General features: G+C 59.0%; 1 protein-coding gene across 1 annotated transcript in view; it reads right to left on the reverse strand.

Annotated features, from left to right (window-relative positions):
- Nucleotides 1-18,010, reverse strand: part of ADAM12 (ADAM metallopeptidase domain 12) — a 271,784-nt gene that overhangs the window by 59,431 nt on the left and 194,343 nt on the right. Inside the window, exons 7-11 of the mRNA XM_045854355.1 lie at nucleotides 14,079-14,144; nucleotides 12,923-12,994; nucleotides 8,214-8,383; nucleotides 5,815-5,899; nucleotides 2,140-2,288 (exon numbers count right to left, since the gene is read on the reverse strand). Coding sequence (XP_045710311.1) covers nucleotides 2,140-2,288; nucleotides 5,815-5,899; nucleotides 8,214-8,383; nucleotides 12,923-12,994; nucleotides 14,079-14,144 — 542 coding nt within the window. The remainder of the gene's footprint in view (nucleotides 1-2,139; nucleotides 2,289-5,814; nucleotides 5,900-8,213; nucleotides 8,384-12,922; nucleotides 12,995-14,078; nucleotides 14,145-18,010) is intronic.

Raw genomic sequence — 18,010 nt, forward strand, 5'->3', positions numbered from 1 at the left:
AACAATACTGGTTAAATACTGGTATAACCTGTCCAGTCCCTGGGAACCACCTGGGCAGCACCTACAGTGGGCCCTTGAACAACGTCGGGGGTTGCGGAGCTGACACCCTCCCCATCCTCTGAGATGTTGAAAATCTGGGTGCAGCTTGGACTCCCCAGGTGCTTCAGCGGCCCCTCGGGTCCCTCGCATCCGTGCGGGACTGGTCCCAGGACACCTAGCCCCTCCCCGTGGGTACCACGGGCTGCGGACGCTCAAGACCCGCCAGTCAAATTCGTAGAGCAGGGCACACAGCCAACCCTCTGCATCCCGGTCCCCAGCCTCAGAGGGAAACACGGTTTGAGTCGCCGGCGGTTGAATCTGCGGATGCGGAACCCGGGGGTACGAGGGGCCGACTGCTGTTTACTGGACGCGATCTGCGAGCACCTGGGCCCGCGCAGGCCCCGCCCACCTTGCTCAGGGGGCCCTGGCGTCGGACGTGTGGGTGCCCGTCGGGTGATCAGGGGAACCAAACCCAGAGTGAGCGTTCGGCAGCCACTCCGAGTCCGTCAGGGACGAGAAAGCGTGTGAGGACTCGGCGGCTCCTCAGCCTCCTCCCCGCCTCGCCCCGAGAGTCACACAGCACGCTGGCTGGCCTGCAGGGCAGGGCTCCATCCGCCTTGGAAACAGAAGCCCCCATAGGCCCCCGGGCAACCCCACACCCTACGGAGGAATTCTTTGCCCCAAGTGCCCAACCTGCATGACTCTGCCCCGCCCGACACTCTACGTGACAAGGGGCGCACTGTGTCTGGGTGACCGGCCCCCCTGGGGGGAGCTCCCCTCGCTGGTGTCCGGAATCTGCACTACTTCACTCCCTGTTGGCGTGGGCCTGAGACACCCACTTGGGCTCGGTCCTTGCCCTCCGTCGTGACGGACGCAGGGGCCAGTTCCTCCAGCAGGCCTTGCTGACGGCCCCGACTGGTGCGCGAGGCAGAGCCGTGAGCGGCAGGGGCTGCTCCCGAGGGCTCCGTGCCCACGGCGGCGGCAGATGGAAGGGGCAGCGGCTGCTGGAGGAGGACGCCTCGCCCCAGCTCGCACGGAGGGACGAGAGCGTGCCGGTCTGCTCTGCTGCCCTTTGTTCCAGGGGCCCAGTGAGGCCCCGCAGCCCCTGGACAGCGGGCTTCCAGGGCTATGGCTTATACAAGCAGGGCCACATTCCACAACGATGCACCCCTCCCCTGGGACCCTGACACCCCCTTTAGCAGGGGTCCCCCTCTCAGTATGACCGCCCCATGCTGGCGAGTCTCGGCAGAGGCCTGTGTCCGGGCTGCCGGGCTGCAAAGTGGACCCCAGAGCAGCCTCGGCCTGCGGCGTGCCTTGAAGATACGCGTGGGGAAGGTCTCGAGGGGTAAAAAGGATGGAGGCGCTGAGGAGGGAGTGTTTCCCTTGCTAATGGAGATCTCACGTGAGCACCACATTCTGGGCTGGGACGGGCCCTCAGGCGCACGGAGACCGCAGGATCTGCAGCCACTCCGAGCCGGTCTGTCCCCACCTCACCTGATGCTGTGATAACGAAACTGCCTTCCTTTGGCTCTGAGTGAACCCAGTCTAGAGTTCCAGGAGGGCGTTACGTGAGGGGTGACAGCAGCATCTGCTGAGACGGAAGTCGCGGCCCTGAGCCCTCTGAGACCGGCTGTGGTGACGTGGTATCAGAGGCGGGGGCCCAAGTCCCCCAGCTGCCAGCACCCTTCGAGTCCACCGCAGGCCCAGCCCTGTGGGAGGAAGCCCCTCTCACCCAGCACCCCCTGAGGGACTCGGGCCTCTGTGACCTCCCCCACCTGCCACTAGGGGAACCAGGCCCTCCAGCGGCCGCAGCGCGGGGGCTGTGGGTTCGAGTCACACACGTGCTGGGGCTGTAAGGCAGTGTGTGGTTTCTGGATGAGGACAGCAGCACGAGTGCCACCCGTGCTCAGGAGGAGGTCAGTCCTCGCCACGCAGCACTGCAACCCGGTCGGTCACCTAAGGCTCTCTCAGAGCAGCACGGTCCACTCTTGCTACTCGGGGAGAAATTTCTTTCTAGAAACTTCCACGGGTGCCCTGGCCAGAAGGCCAGGGAGTGCTGGGCCCAGCCGGGAGCAGCGGGAGGCGGGCGGGAGTACTTGCCCGGTGGAAGGGTTCATGATGCAGCCTCCTTTGTCGGCAGCCGTCCTGCAGCCGCAGCCTCTCTCCGGGGTGTCGTGGTTCATCCCGAAATTGTGGCCCAGCTCGTGTGCCAGGGTCACGGCCGCACCAAGGGGGCTGTCCGAATGGTCCTCCAAGAAAACACGAGAGCACAGATGCACAGTTCACACGTCTGCTCGGCCCTGTTTCCCGGGCCCCCGACCCCCGTCCCGACATGCACTTTTCCTCGACATTTGACTGCACCCACCCCCCTGGGAACCCGCATGGCCCCGGCAACCTGCTGCCGCTGACTGAAGGGAACCCTGTCCTCCGTCAGAGGAAGATCTGGTTCCTCCACGGGGAATAACAGCACCGTTCCATCCGGGACTGAGACCTTGCTACGCAAGACCGGTGCGGGGAAACACGCCCTGTGATACACCCTGAACAGCACCTGAACGCTGTTGCTGAGCACGCCTCCTCCCGTCTGCTGGGGGAAGGACGCCCGGAAACCTCACGGTAATCCCCAGTAAACGCTACCCGCGTTGAGGAATCCGCGTGGGGGCTCACTGAGCTGAGACTGCGAGCCAGTTGGGCCCCTCGTTTAGCCAGGCGGGCTTTGGGGATGTGTGGAGAGGCGTCCTGACTCTCTGACTTGGGTGGCTGGGGTTCCCTCAGCCTCCTGCTTGATGACGGGAGACAGTCTCTCTACTCACTAAGCGGTGCTTGGCCACTGTAACTCGGTGGAGCGCGTGTGTGGCTTGGCTAACTCGATATTTAAAATGAGCTAAGAGGATCCATACATTGTTACTTGACTTTAACAAACGGAAACTGGTCAGTGGATGAGACCTGCGGCGCCGTGCCCACGAATGGTTATTTCCGCGGAGGCCTGCACGCCGCGGAGTGCTGAGGGCCCTCTGTTTGAATGCCGCTCTGCACTGCCCTGGGATTTGGAGAAAGCATTATGCTGGAAAAGAGAGTTTTTGCGAGGCCTCTCCAGAAAGGTGCCTTCAGGCCCGATCCCACAGGTGGGTTAGCGGTTCCAGCTGCCACCGCCTCTACCACCAGCCCCCAGTCTAAGGCAAGGACAGCGTGTCAAGGAAGTGAGTTATTCCTAGGGTAGATGGAATGCCTAGAAAATGACTCTGTTTGGATTTTACAGTTTCCTGTTGTAGGAAGCTTCACAAATATGTTTCAGGAAATCGATTCTCAAGAATAACACACGCTGGCGAAGAGCGTGGAGCCAAAACTCCAAATGCGAAGGGCTCGATTTAGCATGCTTTGGCCCGAAATTCAAGGACTTCATCCTTCAAAAATTACTCTGCATCTGATTCTTTTGCATCCCTGAATATCTTGGTTTTGATTTTAATTGCCAAATTGTTTTGCATTCTTTCACGCATAGGTGATTATAAGCAGAAGGCCTCTAAAGAGACCCTGATAAACAGTTTACGTTTGCAAGAAGGAAAAAAAAAAAGCGACCTCTTTATTCACGGCATTATCCCCAAACCAAGACTGTTTTAGCTCAGTGTGCTCCAGGGGCACGCCGGCAAGTCACCGAAGTAAATGCCCGCCCCACGCTGAGGACATCGAGAAACGGTGTCAGAAGGCGCATTTTCAACCGGATGAGCAGCCCTGCTCCCTTGCTCCTCCACGTCCTTCCCTGCGCAGTTGTAAGTTTCTGAATACGGCATGGCTGCATGGGACCCCCCCCCCCCCCCCCGCCCCAGGAATGTAAGTTCAGAGGCGCTAGGAGAACATCTAGGGGCTTTAGATCTGGTCAAGCCGTGGGTCTTGCTTATCGCGTGAACGTGATAGACGCTAAGGGGCTGCGTCCTCTTTTTCCCACCTGATGCCTCTCTTGTGCGTGTAGAGCAAACAAGGAGGGAGTCTGGGGCCGACCTGAGCGGCTGCCAAGTCGGCCAAACGCACTTCCTGCCGGTTGACTTTGGCCTTGAGGACCCTGACTGCAGAGTGCATATTTGCTTCTGTTTCCCACATTCACGTACAACCTTTTTTTTTATTTTAATTTTTTTAGGCTGGGCATCCCTGTGTGCTTTTGCAGAAGGCATCTTGACGCAATGCTCGCAGGGAAACAGAATAAGGGGTACGAACCCCGGGAAGACATTTAGTACGATCACGTTGGTTATAAAAACGCCGAAGCACCGCACAGGGGCCGAACCGGCCGTGCTTATGCGGGATTCGGCTTCGGCTCTAGAAAGCGTTTACACCAATTCGCGGTGGCAGGGTCAGTGAGCGACTGACCATGGAGCCATGACGCAGGAAATGATGCCCTTTGGAAACTTCGCAGGCTGCTCTGTAAAAATGCAGTTGGGGTCCGACTTGAAATTGACCTGCAACCGAGAAAAACCCAACTTCCCAGTGACTTCCGTGGTGTGCAGCGCCCGCAGGGCTGCCGGGTTCCAAAAAAGCGGAGCGCAGCCGGTTCAAGCCAGAAGTCAGGGCGTGGGCGTGACCCCTCCGCGCGGCCTCCCCGGCCTCCCCGTGCGCGCGGGGGAGGGCGCACAGGAACCCCCAGCACTGCCCTGAGAGAGGAAGCGCTCCCTCGCGTCCGGTCACTAAGGAGATGCGGGTGGGCGGTGTGTGGAGAGAAATTAGAGTCAGCAGAACATACACCTCCTTCCGCCCTGGAACACAATGGAACGGTCACAAATGTTCTGTTTGACAGATGCAGAGGAGTTCAGGGTTTCTCGGAAGGGCCAGGCTCTGCTCGTTTCACGGAGGTGGTGGGACGGTCCCTGAGGACACTGCCCCCGTCTGAGGGCGGGTGCAAAGGGGGCACCCCACTTTCAGAGCAGGGGCAGCACTGGCCTGGGGCGAACTTCCCCCCAGTTATGGAAGGGACCCGAGCAGGAGTACCTTGCTGGGCAGCCTATCAAAGCCGCCTCCCTCTGAAGTTCGTAAGAAACGAGTCCCAAATATCCCTCCCATTTTTATTTCCTTTTACAAACACACAGAGTCCAGACACGACAAAAGGATCTTTGTACAGCAATAAACCCGGGCCGCTGCCTTCCAAGAATAAGGTTTCACACAGACGGATTGGACACTGGCTAGGAGGTATGTCAGGCATTTGCGGTGGTAAATAGTTAAAAACCTCAGACATCTGGCTGTCGGGCCTGGAGGCAGAAGCCTCAGAAAGCCGTTCTAACGGTTCTGTTTGGGGAGACCACAGGCCGTCCGAGAAGCCCAGCGGTGAGGGCAGCCCCGGGGCCCTGGCTCCTCCCAGCGCCGGGAGGGGATTCCCGCACTGGAATGCCTCGACCAGAATCCCAGCTGAAACTTCTTCCCCATAAATGGGGAAGACGGGTTTGCACCGAGCTACTTTTTGCACGCTCACCTTTCCAGTGTGCAAATCTACATGTTTTCTAAGCAGTCCCTCAAATATTGTGGGTTGTGTACGACAGCGAACAGAGCTACAGGGAAGACAGAATGAAATCTAAAAGGCGTTCAGGAAAAGAATCTGATTTTACCAAGTCCGGTGGGAGGAGGGATTTGCTGGGACCGCCTCCAGGGGAAGCGGGACCCTGTGCCGGCTGCCCAGGGCACAGAGATTTACCCTGACCACGCCTCTGACTTACCATGACCACGCCCCCGACTACCATGACCACGCCCCGACCACCATGACCACGCCTCCGACTTACCCTGACCACGCCCCTGACTTACCATGACCACGCCCCCGGACTGCTCCGCCGTGCACATGCTCATGATGGGCGCCATGCCGATGATGGTCCCTTGGAAGTACACCCCGCTAGGAAGGAAAAGAAAGGACTTGCTTCAACTAATAGAGAATGAAGGCGTTTTATAATATGTACCTTTGGGTTTTGAACCTTGGACGAGAAAAAACACGGCGCGCCGAGAACACTGTGAGCAGGGCGTGTGCCTGGGTCCTGGGCTGGGGACTCGCGGGGCGAGACTGACACGCAGAGGAGGAGGCACAGAAGCAGGGACACTCGCAGCCCCAGGATGACCCGCGTGCCCCCGGGAGACGCGAAAGCCTCGGCCAAGACCAGGGTCGCCGCGTGAGGACGCGCGGACGGGCGGTTTCCATCGCCCTCGCAGCACTCCCGGGTTTGTGCGTTCCAGACCCGGACCTCGAGCACAAAAGTCGAGCCCTTTGCGACCGTGTGGCGTTCGGTCGCGACAACCAGGCGCGATCCTCGTAGGTGCGCGTTGTGTTCTGCCTGGTGGCTAAGGGGCGAGGGAGCTGCTCCCCTCCACGGGCGCGCGCGCCGGTGGGAGGCTGGACCAGAGCCCCAGGGGATCGCGCTCCGTTAAGGGGAGCGCAGGAAGGGCTGCCCAGGGGTTCTGCTGCAGGGGAGTGGTGCTCTCCCCTGTGACGTGGCAGGTCAGACACCCAAGCTCTCCCACAACGGCGTGCGGACGGAGCTTGTAAAACCGAAATGGGCAGAAAACTTAGGGACCCTCCGGAGTCGGTGGAGAAGTGAGCACCCGCGAAGCCTCAGCACCCTGGGCGGAGGCTTCCGGAAGGGGACCTATGGCTCCGGTGCAGCTTCCCGCATGTGGGGTCTCGGTCAGTGAGTCTGATGACATCAGAGCCTGGTTAACGCAAGTGCATATTGGTTCCAAACTCGTGCATTAGGGATTAGGCATTGTTTGTATGGGTTGAACCTCTGTTAAGGGAAACACATGGTTTAGCCATGTTATCGTGGCCAGGTACATACATGGACTTTACCTATATTACTTGAAAAGTGAGGCGTTTTGGCAGTGGTCAGGTGGCCAAAAGGCAGCAAGTACATATCGAACCTTATCCATGTATGTATGAATGTATGCATGTGCACATGTATGTACCCAGCCCTCCCTCCCATTGCATTCTTACAGACAATAGTAGAGGCGGCAGCTTTTACATCTGTATCTCTATAGGCCATTTTATATATGTATAGAAATAAGAAGGTTATATAAAAAGCTAATTTATTTCCAGATGTTCAAGTTGGACAGACTCCATTTGGGAAAAAAATCAAAACAAAACACTTTGATTCTACTTTTTAGTAGTTCAGGATTAATCAATGCCCAAAATATGAGGCAACCGCAAATATCCAAGGCAAGGGAGGAAAAAAAAACCGAAACAGTGGAAAAAGGCCAAAGTAAATGACCGGGGAATGGCACCCGCCTCAGCTCGGACGGGGGCATTTTCCAAAGTGAGGGCGGGGTAGGGTCGGCTTTTCACTTTCCATAAACGTTCAGTAAGTTAAACCCAATTTGCCAGAGAAAAGTGTCTCTAACTCCAAAGCTTTTAACTCAGCGATAGGAGCTACACGAGAAGAAAAGAATAATGGCGTGAACGGTTTAAGAATTTTAATACAAAGTTTGTGACTTTGGGAAAAATTGACTTCCTACCCGTTTAGATTATGATAAGCATTTTTTTCTTTTAAAAATAAAGGTGTCTGTACCGTCTCGCCCATGTACTGTTACGTCATAGCTGTGTGTCCCCTCACTCATTACATCACACGCTCCTCGCCCTGGGGTTTCCTCGACACTGATGCTTCTCCCAGCACACCGCAGACCCCACGAGCCGGGCCGTGGGCGGGGTCGGTCCCCACTAGGTTCACATCTCCTCGCGTGAGGATGTCGGGTTCCTAACTGGTGCTCAGTCCCATTCGGTTGGAAGGCAGAACCCAGGGTTCACGCGCTACGCGGCTGGTCAGTCTCTGGCCCAGAAATGCAGAGGATGACCGCGAACCGGGGGGAGGAACGAAGCCGTTCCTTCTCCCAGCGTCTGACAATAACCGCCTGGATGCCCTGTCTTCAGATGGTGCAAACACACTCTCCACTAACAAGGAAAGACACCGAGCTTTAAAAATAGCCTGCTCTGGACGATTTCCCACGGGGATTACGACTAGAAAAAGTTGCATAAGGACAACGTCCAGGTTACAGAAGGAGGACAGGACATCGGCCAGAGGAAGAGGTCTCCCAGGGTGTCCTCGGGGCGAGAGACACCTGTGCGCCCAGGAAAGGCGCCACGGACCGCCCCCGGGGGGCCAGAGCAGAGTGGGCGCGCCGAGGCCGCGCGCCCCCCACGCCCGGGAGAGACGCGGGTGTCCTACCTGACGAGCTGCGCGTTGTCGTGGGGTTTGCGCGGCAGAAGCTTCATCTTCCTCCAGTCCAGGAACTCGTGGAGGCTGGTGAACGGGTCCTGGCTGATGGGGCACTTGTCCAGGTCGTTCCACACCTCCACGCCGACCAGCACGATCCGGATGTTCAGCGGCCTGTAGAACTGAGGACACGGACGTCCTCTGGGGGTCGCGTTAACGAGAACGCACCGCGTGGGGGGCGGGGGCGCGGATCGGCGCGGTTGGAACTCCACCGACGCGGGTGAGAGAAACGCCGCCGTGTCCCCCGGTTCCCGAGGCGCGGGGGTGTTTGTGGCGCCAGGTGCGCTAGGACGTGTTCACGGGGCGCTCGGATGCTGCGGAGCAATCGCGTGCTACCACCGTGAGCCTTTCTGGTGTCTGCCCTTGCTGTTTCGGAAGCACTCGTTTCAAATGACTCCCGGGTGCCTGAAACTGCGCGCACAGGTGTGGAGTGTACCTAACGCGGCTCTGTTACGGCTAAAGCCTGCCAGTTCGTGTCTACTGCGAGGAAGGCAACGAGGGAGTTAGGATTCTCAGAGACTCTGCCAAAGACAGTCATTTGTTCATTTGAAGCTAAACGTTCTGCCTACGAGGTAGTGAGAATACATCTGTGTTAATTTCTTGGCAGAGACTCAGGCTTGGCTGACACTGTTCTGTTCTGTCACCTGCACTCAATCTGGGGGTTTGGATTAAACGAGAAAAGCAAGAGATTTCAGAGCAACACAGGTACACGTGAACTCTTCTTGGGGAACTTGAGCGACCCCTCTCCTCTCCGCGGCTGGAAGGCGGCTCGCCTCGGGTGTCCCGGGAAAGGGCTCTTACAAAAAGGATCTCCCCTTTCACGGGTGGGTGAGGCGGAGCTTCGGGTGCGCTCACTGGCTCTCTGCACCCAGTCTCCAGGTTCATGGCTGCAGCCCCCAGCCCCCTCTCCACAAGCAGATCATCCTGGGCCGGAGGTAGGGAAGCCACTTTTCCAACAGCGAAGGATGGTTTTGTCCCAGACAAGTTTATCTGGGCAAGGGTCAGGGGTCAGGTAAGGACCGCCCACGTCCCCCAACTACCGTGCTGCCAGATGTGCATTGCACAGACAGGGGGGTGGCTCTGTCCTCAGAGCGTGGGGGGGGGGGGGGGATCGCCTGGCCGGCTGTGCGATCTCTCAGGGCCTGCGGTGTGTGAGGCAGGGCCCGGGGAGAAGGCCTCATCCTCCAACGCTCCAGGCGGCCGAAGAGAGCGACCTGGCAGGTGCTGGCTGCCAAATCGGGCTCCAATGTGGGCAGGTCCTACAATTAGCTGCTAGAAACATCTGGACCAACGAGTAACGGAATCACAGGAGTGATTTCGAGTTGCGTAGCGCAGCCCCAGTCCGATGCTGTGCGCCAGAGTACAATGAACCCCTGAGGCCGGGCATCTCGCCCTGGGTTCTGACCGGGGGAGGGCGGGCTTGTCTTGTCCCTCGCTCCTCCCCGCAGCCGTCTGGTGAGCGTTAGGTGAGCAGAAGATGCCAGATGGAACCCAAATCACATCACGGGCCAGAGACAGACGGCGGCCACTGGGCTCGGTTCCGAGCAGATAGCAATTACGAGCTTTACATTAACAAGCTAATGAGACAATTATAGGACCAAAGGGCTGCCCGACAGCTTCTTAGTCAAGAGTGGCTGGGGAACACCCAGACAAAGTGGGGCTCCCGGACTCCGCCGGACCTTCGAGTGCACGTGTCTGGCCGCTGTCCTGTCTCATGTACAAAGGCAATGGGGACGAGAAGGCAGAGACATGGGAGACCTAGTGCGATGTCCACACCGGCTTCCCGGGTCGGGGCCCCAGGAATGTCATCCGTGAAGGGGGCCCTGGCTGCCTCCGACAGGCGCTGCAGGGAAGCGGTCACTAAGGTGAACGGCGGACAGACACTGCTTCTCTGAGCTAGCTCCCCGTCGACCCCCATCCATCGGCCCTCTCAGATCGCACCCTGGGGGCTGACTCCCTGCGGAGAGGGACAGAAGGTGCAGCCCCTCCGCTCCGACCTCCGACCTCTGTCGTGTGAGGCTGGAGTCACCTCAGGGCATCACACACAGTCCCCAGCTCCCGGCTGTGTGCGGACCTTCCCCCCGGGACTGTGATGCCCCTCCTGGTTCTTCCCAGTAACGACCACCGCAGCTGACACGTGCTGCGTGTGCGCTCGGTCTGGGGCCCAGGGCCAAGGGCGTTCTATGCCGTCACTCTCTCGGTCCTCGTAACAACGCAGGGTTCAGAACAATCAGTATTCCCATTGTACAGTCCAGGACACTGAGACCCGGAGGGACGGCGGAACCTTCAGGACCTGACCGGCCTGGCTGGGGTGTGCATACGGGTGGGCTGGGCTGGGGGGCTTAGGTTTTAAACCCCAGCCCCACAGCGTGTGAATGCTCAGACCCTGTGCCGCGGGGACGCCCTGTGACCCCAGGCACAGACAGAGAGGCTCGGCCGGAGCTGGGCAGCCACTCACGGGGCTGTCGCTCTGGGCCCAGCTGGGCTCTGGCACAGAGCGGAAGAAGGACCAGGGCGGCCCTGCCCTGGGCTCCCGAGGGCTCGGGCGTCAGCCGGAGGCTCACAGCACCCCCACAGTGAACTCCAGAGAGGCGAACTGCTGGGAAAGCACGTGAACCGGAAGTTCAGAGGTTGCTGTGCTCCACGGCTCAAGGAAGGCCTCCTGCAAAAAATGGATCTGGAAAAAAAAAATGGGTCCAACTACAGGGCAGTCTCCTGAGATCCAACACACGGCCTCGTGTCCTTCAGGCAACAGGCTTGGGAGAGGAGGGAAGACCCACACGAGCGCGAAAAGACCCGAAGAAATTAAACTCATGCAAGACGGGTCCCTCGAGGAGGTCGCGGAGGTTCAGCCTGAAAGAATGTGCAGCTGCTGCTGACTCCTTAATGAATAAGGAGTAGGAAGAGAGGGGTGAGAGGTCAAAGAGGCGACCCAGTCACTGCACTTGGCAGGCACCCCCACCCTGCCTGGCCAACATCTTCCTCCTGCCGGCCGGGTCCCCTGCCAAGTACAAGCCTCAGGCAGACTTGCTGTGTTTGGCTTATGGTGGAGGGGGGGATTTCCTGAGTGTTTCAGAAATGTCACCTCTGTCGTTAAATCACTTCTGGGTCTTCCAGCCCCGCCCGCCCTCCTCCCGCTTCCCTCCAATGCAGCTGCCCAGCAGTTACTCGTTTGGAACGGCCGAGAAGAGCCAAGATTTTTGCACATGAGGAAGTTGCCGCTGGGACAGTCACTGTGTAACCGGGGCCGAGACACGTGCAGAATACACGGTTGCAAAAGTGAAATCTGGGACCCGCGCCAGGCCCGGGCTCATCGGCCGGTGCACGTGGAGGCCGGGGGTGTGGGAAGGGGCCAGGGCGCCCCACCAAGGTCTTCGGGGGTCTGCTGGGGCAGGCCCTGCACGCGTGTGCTGAGCCCTTCCACTCTCTCCCACCCGAAACCAGAGCCGCCGGGAGGGCAAACCCCGCCGAGGCCCCTGGGACTTTGCTGAGCTCGATTGCTAATTACTGGTGCAAGTTATTAACAAACTCCCAAACGCTCGTTTTCGGTTTTGCAGACGGAAGCAACACAGAAAGGCAGACGCTTCATTTTAAAATGGGTTCCGGCAACGAGCAGCCTCGGTTTAAGGTGGCTCGTGGCTTCCTCCTTCTCCGTCCAAGGTCTGCGAGGCGACCTCGTGTGCTGCGTTCTGAGCTCCGGGCGCACGGTGCTCGGGGCTGCCCGTGCGCCTTTTAGAACCGAGTTGCCCTTCCAGGAGGGCCTTTGCCTCCATTGTTCTGAGAACCCCGACAAACCCCCTCACTCACACACAGTAGGATTGTTGGTGTGTGCAGCTGCCGCGGGACACCCTCCGACTGCGCGCGTAAAACTCGAGCGTTCTGGAGGACCCCCCCGAGACTCTCTCCCCTCCCACCCGCCCGCACAGGCAGGAGACCGGCGGTGGCTGAGAACTACGGTTGTGTTAGGGCAGCGGTCACACTCACGTTGCAAGTGAGAACCCTGGGGAGACCCTGGCGCCCAGGCCCCACCCAGACACCCCGCTGCAAAGCCGTTGACGGGCAGAGAGGCCCAGTTTAGGCTCTGAGACCATCCATCTGCACCCAACAGTTCGCCGCTCTCCCTCCCACGCAGGGGGTGATGTAGAGAAGACAGTTTCACCACCTCCTCACGAACAGGAAGTGTAAGGAACTTCGGGGGGCACCCCCCGCCCCCGTCTTTTATAACTGAGAGACCACCCTCAGGGCCACGTCGGCGCAGGGCTGGGCTGGTGGGGGCAGGAGCCAGGAACTGGTGCGCTCCTCCCAGGAAGACCCCGGAAGAGGCTGGCCTGGGAGTTCTTGCCAGGGTGGGCTGCACCCTGTCGGGACCCCAGATCTAACTGGAGGCCAGAGACTCCTGAGACGGGGACTCTGCGGCCAGCAGAGCGCCTGGAGGTGTAGGCAGGCCGCTGCCACGGGGACAGCGGGGGCGGGCGGGTCCTGCAGCCGCTCTGGGCCCTGGGGGTCCAGGCTCCAAGGAGCGAAGTCTGCGGTCCCCCGGGACCAGGGGCAGACCCCCAGCTCCCCGCCCCATTGGGCGAGGCGAGCTGCATCCCCGCCCCCACCTCTTTTCCAAACATTTACCTGATCTGAGTGATTTAATTACCCGAAAGAGAACGTACCTTGTCAACGTGATTAGCGATCTCTATTAATCGCTGTTTAACTTTTTCCAGGTCCTTGCCTTGCCTCTGAAACTTAATAATTTTAAACGTCAGTATTAATAACAGCAACCACATCCGTCAAAGCTCATCTTCCCAGCTCCTGGAGACGTCAAGCCTTCAGCTTGACAACCCCCCCCCCCCCCCCCCGGCCCGGGACCCTCCCTGGTTTCCCGTGGAATGAGCTCCCGCCCTGCTGAGAAGCCTCCCCGGGCCGGGACGTTCTGAAAGCCCCTGGAACTCGCCCGAGCTGAGCGCCCCTAAGACCCTCTGCACCGTTCCAGCCTTGCGCACGAGGGAGGGGGCCGCAGCGCGGGCCAAGAGCAGGCAGACAACCGGAAGGCAGTCCAGAGCCATTGCTCATATCGTCAACTCGATTTTAACTTCCCCAGAAACTGCCTTTCTATTTTTTTTTTTTAAATTAAACAGTCACAGGAATCGATGCCTGTGGCAATGAGTCGCACAAGAAAGACGGAGGAGACGGGATAAGAAGCTAGTCAAGTCCCCCTTCTCCCCTCTGATCAGACCTTCTCGGTTTTCCGAGAAACCGTCACCCTGTTTCATTGGTACGTGTCGGGGCGATGAGAAAGTGTCGCCCGATTTGTCATGTGTGGCAGAGGCAGAAACGGATAGAGAAGACACTTCCAGAAATGCTAGTGAAACGTCAGTTGAAAGAAACAACTAACGTGACATCAGTTCCTGCTTCGGAAGGCAGGACTTTCCTGCGTCATCTTGATGGCGTCCACTCGTTCGTTTTGGGCGAGGACACAGCGGACAGTTTCTAAACTAAACTCTTCTCCCAAACAGTTTAGAACGCATTCTTAAGGCCTGTGCCGAGTCCCCCGGCAGATTCCCCCTGTTGAGAGAGCTTGGCTACAGAGAGACTGTTTCGTCTTTTTTGTTTTGCAGTCCTCGGCTCCTCTTTGGTAACAGTGGAGACATTTTTAATATTTTATACTTTATAACAGCAGAAAACCACTTTTCCATGAGTTGTTTATAATGCTCTTACGGGCCCACAGAAAATGGGGTTGATTCAGCAAATGATGACTCGCTTAAACATGCTCTTTCCCTTTTCCTGGGTTGCAGCCGGCCGGGCCGAGGAGCGCCACGACGCTCTTACCTCTCGGTTGTCCGCGACGATGACCAGCTCCACGTACTTGGTCGTCTTGAGGGTGTCTCTTTTGTGCTGGCAAGGTAAACACGGGGTTAATTTCTTGTGGCGCCCCTCCGCCCAGACCCTCGACCTAAAGGGGCTCGTCCTCGCCGTCACGGGCCCCCACACCTCCTTTCCACCCAGAAGTCCGCCTCCAGCCCCAGCGACCCCTGCGGAACCTTCTCGACACGAGGGACCGGTTTCCATTTGTCTGGGAAACCCTGGCCCGGGGATCTCACGTGCCTGCGGAGCACGGGCCGTGAGATCAGAACACGCACATGCAGGGACACGCGGGGAAGCGGGCGGCGGGCCCAGCCTCTCCAGACCAGGAGCCCTTCATGTCCGCCAATGGCTGTACAGGTCGGCCGTGCACGGCACTACAGCAAAGTGGGGAGCAGGGTCCCCTGGGCCTTCCCTTGCCTCTAGGGCCCAGTTTTGTGATTTGAGAACCGTGGAAGAGACCGTGTGTGCAGCAGGACCCGCAGACCCCTTCCGGAGAGACACCGAGCGGGCCCCGCCAGGCCAGTGGGCTTATTTCCCGGGGCCGCCGCCGCCGGAAACCCCGCGCTAGGAGCGGTGGGAGACGGGCGGGGCTGAGCGCGGGGAACAGCCAGGCAAGGAAGAGACGTTGGGAGGAAAATGAGAGAGGAACAAAAAGGAAAAAAAAAAAAAACCCCAGAAAGAAACAGTGTCAGGAAAAGAAAACGCCACCAGAGAAAAGGGGTTTGGTAGGAGTGAAACGGTGCCGAGGAATGTGGTGGACACTGCATATCCCAGGGGGAGGACAGGGAGGACCCCCCCCACCCCCCCAACAGGAAGGCATCCTCGGAAGCGGGTTGCGTCTGAATCAGGCTTCCTCAAGACACACTCGCCCTCTTCTGTGAAGTACTGGGAGAATCCCAGAGGTGTTTTGAGGAGAAAAAGAGGAATTCGCGGGGGGGGGGGGGGTCTCAAAAAGCAAACACTGAAAACAAACACACAAAGCCTTCCATCTCTGCGATAAAATGCAGTGGCAGGAGAGGGGGGTGAGCGGGTCGTGGGCCTCACGACCGCACCTCTGGCGTGTGCGTCGGCTGCACACGCCGCCTCACGTGTGACACCTGCACGCCACAGCCACGCTTTCAGACAAAGGCGCAAACGACCAAGGCATGCTTTGCATCAGCTCTCCGGTCACATAATCCTGAGGGAAACATCCTTTATGAAACAAATCCCCGTGCGTCCGGGGTTTCGCAAACAGATCTTCCTAAGAAAGATGTGTGTATCCCGGCACTGTTCCCCCTTGCCGCTGCCCAGCTGTGCTGATTCACGACTTTAGTGTTCCCCCAAAAAATCTGGAACCCTTAAGGAGGAAGAAAAAAAAGGCTCCATGAAAAGTATAATTTCCTGAACTTTTATAACATTACAAAAAAAAAGTGTTGTGTTGTCACTATATGTTGTAGGTGTGTTTCATGATGATCAGTATGTATTTATGGGGCAAAACAGATTCGCCTCCGTGGTACCCACTGGGTCCACAAAATGAGACACCTTCTCCAAGAGTGAGGCCCCTGCCCCTCTTCCTCACTGGGGTGCGAAGAAGCAGAAGCCTCCCCGCCCCCCCTCAGTTCCCTGCTAACCGTGAACAGATCCAGCTAACTGGAGAGCAGGAAATAAAGCTCTGAACATGGAAACATGAGTTCATCTCCCTTTGGACAACCCCTAGAGAGGGTGCCGGTCACTTCACATGTTCACAGCTTTGGGTGGCCGGGGGTTGAGGCCGACACGGCCAGGGGACGTTTCCCAGCAGCCTCGGCTCACCGTGGAGGAAACGCGTGATTCCAGACCACGAAAACACACACGTCAGCACAGTTTCCCTGCCTCTGCAGTTTTCGGGAGTCCAGACTTTCTCATGAGTCAGAGAACTGCAAGCTCAGAGAGCCGCTAACCGCACTGTAATAAAAAGCCCTCCGGGAGTGGCCGGCCCGCAGCCGTGGGGGGCAGCGGGCGGGGGGGGGGGAAGGCGGGTGGTGGTGGGGGTTCTTCTGTCAGCTGCGCCCCGAGAGAGCCTCAGACGACCTCCCTGTGGTTTCCACCTATGTTGGCTGCCCAGTTTAAACAACTCACGCTTAAAATTTCTGACATGCAGAGCAACATTTGAAACTGGTTGTCTGATTAATTTTTTTTTTATTTTTGGGGTTAAAAACCAACGCCCTTCCACAAAGAGACAGGAACTTAAGCCTCTGGGAACGGCCCGGGGGCCTCTGCTCCAGGCTGGAGGCTGAGGCGCTCCTGGAATCCTGTTCCAGAGGGAAGGAGTTCCTGGGCCTCTCCAGTTCCCAGAGACAGAGTCCCCCCCCCACCCCCCACCGAATGCGCTGCATCGAGGACTCTGGCGCTGGAAACTTAAGTTAGGAAAGTGCTGTTGAGATTAGGATGCCACCAAATTCTCATTGTGATGCCTTCCTCCTACGGGCCGGACTGCCTGTGTGTCGCTCCCTCGTCCCGCAGACGCCCACCGGGGGCTGCCTGCGTGCCAGGCGCTGGGCTGGGACCTAGGGCTAAAGGGACGGACCAGAGGCCCGAGGCGCGGCCCTCAGGGAGCGCACACTCTGGGGCGGGGGTGGGGTGACCATGAAGAATCAACAAAAAATCAAGCGCAGGCTGTGAGAAGGTCCGCAAAGGAGAGGGACAGGGCTCTCCAACTGGGAGGAAGACCGGGCGAGGGGCTGAGCGGAGGCCTGAGGAGGAGGTGCGGGGGGGGATGGGGGGAAAAGGGGGTGGGAACGGTGTTTCAGATGGATGGAACGGTGACGGCGCCAGTCCTGAGGGTGGAGGGGCCCTGGCGTGTCGAAGCAGCTGGCAGACAGCTGGCGTCTCCAGAGCCAGCAGAGCGCGCAGCCGACTCCAGGCCGCAGACGTGGACGGGGCTGGGGCTGCACCCGGGAAGGTCCACTGTAATCAACCGGTCCAAGTGCCGCCGGGCGGTGGTGGGGAGGGGCGGGGAGCGGGGACCACAGAGGTGCGACAGGAGGCCGGGTGGCGGGAGCCGGAGAGTGGTTGGGGCAGTAACGGCCGAGATCGGCACCCAGAGTCAGGCCGGCCGTGACCCAGCCGGACACCAAAAGCACAGCGACCAGGGAGCCGGGCCGGCGTTTCCCTGGGAGGCACGGCCAGCGAGTTAAACGACTCGAAAGTTGGGGTCACCTTCCCGTGAACGAGGGGAGATCACTGTCGGCTCCAGAGAGGTGGCACGTCTGGACACCAAGTTCGCTTCGTGGATGTTTATAAGCTGAGCCGGGGTCTCCCCCGGGGAAGGCCGTCTCCCCGCCACCCTGGCCTGTGACCTGTGCTGGGGACGAAGCACCGTGATCGGATCTGAGCGGATGCGGCCCCCCGAGGCCGGGCGACCCTACAGGCTGCGGAGCCAACCAGCAAACGAGACAGGCGGCGGGATGAATGGGCTGAAGCTGATGAACCGCACGCTAATGGGAAAGGACTGGAGTCCAAAAACCCGGCGGCACCAGGGAGAGCTGTCACTGACTCATCGGGGTTTTAATCGATTCAGGACTCAGCAGGAGTCCGCACCTGCAGCTGCTGGAGCTGAAGCTCACACTGACAGATGCCGAGCCCGGGCCGGGGGAGGGAGTGGGACTGCTGGCGGCTCTCCACCCGGAGCCTGGAGAGTGACCCGGGCGGGGAGAGGCCGAGCGGCGGCCCCTTCGCGGGGGCACGGAGCTGAGGAGGGCCACGCTGGGGAGGAGTTCCACCTGCCTGCTCTCGCCCGTGGGTCTTCGGATGGTCCTGCCTAGTTCCTGGTGTACAGCCGTCCTGGGGCTCTGCAGACAACCCACATGACTGTCACCGTTTCTACCACCACCGGCACTGGGCTTCCACTGGAGATGCCCGCCTGTCCAGAACCTCAG

Source organism: Phyllostomus hastatus, unplaced genomic scaffold (genome assembly GCF_019186645.2).
Source record: "Phyllostomus hastatus isolate PE091 unplaced genomic scaffold, TTU_PhHast_1.1 phas_scaffold_1066, whole genome shotgun sequence".
In the NCBI taxonomy this organism is placed as follows: Eukaryota; Metazoa; Chordata; class Mammalia; order Chiroptera; family Phyllostomidae; genus Phyllostomus; species Phyllostomus hastatus.